General features: G+C 50.7%; 2 protein-coding genes across 2 annotated transcripts; both read right to left on the bottom strand.

Moving 5' to 3' along the window:
- Positions 1 to 395: 395 nt before the first annotated feature.
- TEOVI_000462900 (uncharacterized protein) lies at positions 396 to 1,577 on the bottom strand (the record flags this gene model as incomplete). Its single annotated transcript, XM_067227432.1, has 1 exon — positions 396 to 1,577. The coding sequence occupies one exon, from the start codon at positions 1,575 to 1,577 to the stop codon at positions 396 to 398; it is 1,182 nt and encodes a 393-aa protein (XP_067083533.1).
- Positions 1,578 to 1,935: 358 nt separating this feature from the next.
- On the bottom strand, positions 1,936 to 2,778 carry TEOVI_000462800 (kinetoplastid-specific dual specificity phosphatase, putative; the record flags this gene model as incomplete). The annotated part of the gene is made up of 1 exon (XM_067227431.1): positions 1,936 to 2,778. The coding sequence occupies one exon, from the start codon at positions 2,776 to 2,778 to the stop codon at positions 1,936 to 1,938; it is 843 nt and encodes a 280-aa protein (XP_067083532.1).
- Positions 2,779 to 4,194: the final 1,416 nt, after the last annotated feature.

Here is a 4,194-nt window from a genome sequence, read left to right as displayed (position 1 = left end):
GGGGGGGGGGGGAGCTGCCAGTTTCTCATGTGCGCAAAATGAAGTCACAACGATGCGCCCGCATCAGTGACAGACATTTTGTGGGCTGTGCATTATCCACATGCTTCCTTTGTGGCTCGTGTAGTCACGCCTTATCCAAGCGCCGGCAGCGTGTGGTGCCGTCGGGGTTTCATCTGAACGGTAATGTTTGTTCATGCGTGCATGTGAATGGTAGCACAAGGAGAGAAAAAACAAGAAAAGAAAACGAAAGGATATGCCATTAAAACAATCGAAAGGGGAAGGTAACACAGTCGACAGGGACGAACGACCATATGAATGGAGCCGCGCCCATTCGTTTCTTCGTAACAGGGGTGGGGTAAAGCACCAGTGACGCATTGGTTTGCCCTGCTTATCCACTAATCCGACTTATCACTGCCTTCAGTTGAAGAAACATCTTCATCGATGGAGTCGGCCATATCCCCACAGCCGAAACAATGGGGTGGAATGTTAGTGAAGGACGGAGATGTACCCATATTTTCGCCATCTTCAGAACCATCTCCGCTCGAGTCACTGCGGTGCGAGCTTGTGCGGGGAGCCGTCGAGTTGTTTGCTTCATCTTCGGAAGTTTCCCCATCTCCATCCTGGCTTTCAGTCCCAATGACTGCGTTAACAGGCAGCAAAGATGTTCGGACAACATCCAAGAAAGACTGCAGTTGTCGATGTCTGCCTATGCCAACAAATAATCTGCTGTGGTCATCTCTGGATGGTCCCAGAAAATGTGTTGCCGGCACGAAGTAGTTGCCGTCCTCTCCACTGTGAAGGTCTTCGAGCGGTGAATTTCCTACAAATCGCCGTCGCAAAAGGGGGTCCGCGTTCATCAGCTCATTGTACTGTCTGAGCGAATAACCGCTGCGTCCCACACAGTTAGTCACGATGAGTCCGAGGAAGGAAAGAACAGAGGGATCAAAACCCACAGTGCCGTCATCATCACTTGCCCCGTCCCTTTGAAGGCTCACATTGTTGCTGTTATTACCCCCGACGGTGACTATACTTTCTTCATCCACGTTATCATCATCATCATCAGTGGTTTTGCTGCCGCAACCGCCCCCATCGATTTGGATATCATTGTCCTCGGTGCTACCTCCACTAAAGCTAAGGGCTTCACTTGCCCTACAGAAGGCCCAACCCAAAAAGCTGCTACATGTATTGCAGGAAGCGTAGCACCACTTGTGACCCACGAAAAAGGAATGTTCACCCGACCACGGTCCGCTCAGTGTCACCGTGCGGTAGCGATTTACCGCAGTCGCAGTGCAGCGTATGATGTCAAAGCGTCGGCCTTGTGGGTTGGTAGCGGAGTAGCACCACAGCGGCGGACAATCAGCAAAGAGATCTACCTCGTACGCAAAAACCTGCTGAGCCCACACGGATTCCTCACGGCACCCAAGAATGTTGTTATGGTCCGTGATAGGCGCCCTGCACGTCCCGCAGAGGAGCACGGAAATCAGGTCTTCTGAAACTGTTTCACCGCCCTTACTTTCCGTCGCGTTTGATTTGGCCCGTGGGGTACCACTCCCTTCCCTTATGTTGTTGGCACCCATCGCTTTGCTTGCTTGAGAATTTTGCACAGGTTCCTGCACGGAGGAGGTAAACACCCCTTCCCTTTACAGTGTTGTGCGTAACCAACGTGAGACACGTGAGCCCTCGCGCTGGAAAAGGAAATTTGTTAACAGGGTGAAGGGAAAAGCGAGTCCCGCAGGCGCACACGGTCGTGGAAGGGAACATAGCTCCCACAACAATAAAAATGGCATCAACAAACGAGCGTCAACACGTTCCTTTTGGCCATGCACAGATGTCCGCGATGGAAAGCAACAGAAACACCTACGCCAAAACACCAGCGCAAAACCACTGTAAATAACGTAGAGCGTACCAATACGACACAACATCGACAACCGACAATCAGACCGCCAACAAATCACTTGCGTAGTCCCTCAGCTGCTCTATAAACCCTTCGTTGGGACTAACACAAAGCCGTACCTCCCGCACAAACTCAACGACTGCCTGCACTGCCTTATAAGCTGAGCATTCTTCCTCGTCCTTCGGCCGTCCTACATTGTCATAGCAGCAGTACAGCAACAATGCACAGGTGAGTGTGGCGGAGCGTGACTTACCCGCCATACAGTAGCACACGACAGCACCTTGTATGCCATCCATGGTGGCGTGTATAAGCGCCGTCGCCACCGCAAAGTACGGCCGTACTGTGAAGTTACTTTCATCCTTCCAGGGCAAGCAGAGCTTAAGGTACAGCCCCTCCTCAAACACCTCAGACACTTTCCCGTCGGTTTCTCCTTTCTGCACGTCGCGGCACTCTTCTAAAGAAACAGGGGGTAAAGACTTTGTTTTGAGGATCTCTTTCAACCATTCGGCCGTCGCAACCATGACCTCATTTCGGGGTAATCTGCAACAAAAAGAGGAGGTTACAACGCGCTTCTCAAGTTCCTCCCACGAGCACACTGCCAACCGCTTCACGGTGTATGCGGTCCCCTTCGTGGGCGCAATCTGGCGAAGCTCCATCCTCGGTGGGTCCGACGGGTCGCAAGTGGAGACAACCATCAGCAACTTGTCAGGCAGAAGCCGGCTGCGTAGTGTCCGCACATCCTGCACGTCTTTTGCCGCGCCCAAGTACAAACGCGGAACTATACAGCTAGGACGGAAACTGCGTGGCCTCTGCACTGGTGGGTCCACATCCGCTCCCTGCAGTCCCCGTTCTCGCCACTGCTGAAGGCGCTCCTTTAGCTGCATTCCTTTTCTCGCCCTCTTCCCTGGCCCCTACTACCACGGAAGGAGCGTAGGATAGGAGAGGGAGAAGGGAACTGAAGAGGGGAATAAATAAAGCAGGCATAGAGAAAACAGTATGGTACAAAATATAAAGGGAAGCCAAATACAAGCCTGGGGAATGTTGGGGAGCAGAAATGGAGCGAAAACAAAGCAAACAACAACTTCCAAAAGCTGTTACAGGTAATCGAAGGGAATTATAAAACCGGTATCGGATGAATTTGTCAGGAAAACACGGATATTAGTCCATGAGGCAACCTTGAGGTTGGAAAGAAAAGAGATAGAAGAGACGTATGTGACATGAAATATGCTCGGCACTCCGCTTCCCCATACACACACACACGTTTTATTCATCCGTCACACGCAGAAAGAGATGACGCGGAAGGAGATGAAAGCCGAGACTGCTTATGCGCATCGCCCTCCTTCTCACCCTTTGCGACGCCCATGCTTGTGAACCCTTTACACAAACCAAGTACCCCGCATAACAGTTCTCGCTGTCTCTCTCTACTGTACATGAAAATTACAGGTTTTCGCAGGCTGCCACTGCGTAGGCTACCACATGGGGGAAAAAATGAAAATATTGTTTTATATTTGTTTATTTACTCTTTGTGTGTACACAGCACCTCCCCGCGGCGAAGCTGCAGGAGGAAAAAAGAAATGTAGTACAGGATAAGGAGGGTGCACCAAAGCGCACACACGAAGACAATAAGACAGCATCCGGCTGCCTAACGACACGACACTCAAATACACATAAAAACGACGGATGCATATATATATATATATATATATATATATATACTTTCACTTTTCTCCTAGTCGTTTTGTTCCCTTCCGTTCCCTCTTACACTTCTAACGCTTTACGCCATACAGGGGGATAATATGATTTTTTATGTACATACCCATCTCTTTGTCAAAGAAGATTGGTGTAAAGAGATAACACCGAATCATTGGCAAAACACTCTACGCGTTGGAGTGGTACCACGCACGTGCTCGTAGGGGAGGGAGAGGTAAGACGAGCACGATTTCCAGAAACTTTTGCACATTTACCCTTAACGCAGTTTCTCGTGTGGGTGAAGTTCAGAAGCAAAAGGATTTGAAAACCGCACCCGCAGCCCGTCTACCTGGAAGCTGTAGGTGGTACAATTTTTCGACACCCCTTTCTCCCTTTGGTTCTCCTGCAGTCTTTCCCCCCTCACCGGATGCTCAACCGAGATAACAGACCACACGTGAGTGACTGCTTTTTTGCACCGCCTAGTGCCTCGTGGGTGACACCCGCCTTACCGTCGTTTAAACAGACCTTCTTTCCCACCGTGCCCGGTCTCAGTGGGACTAACCACACCCTAGCAACCGTTGTCGGCCTCACCCGAAGGTTGCACAAGTTCA

The sequence above is a fragment of the Trypanosoma equiperdum genome (genome assembly GCF_001457755.1).
Source record: "Trypanosoma equiperdum strain OVI genome assembly, contig: ctg_97, whole genome shotgun sequence".
In the NCBI taxonomy this organism is placed as follows: Eukaryota; Euglenozoa; class Kinetoplastea; order Trypanosomatida; family Trypanosomatidae; genus Trypanosoma; species Trypanosoma equiperdum.
The sequence above is the reverse complement of the archived record's forward strand: the minus strand, read 5'-3'. Positions and strand labels throughout refer to the sequence as shown.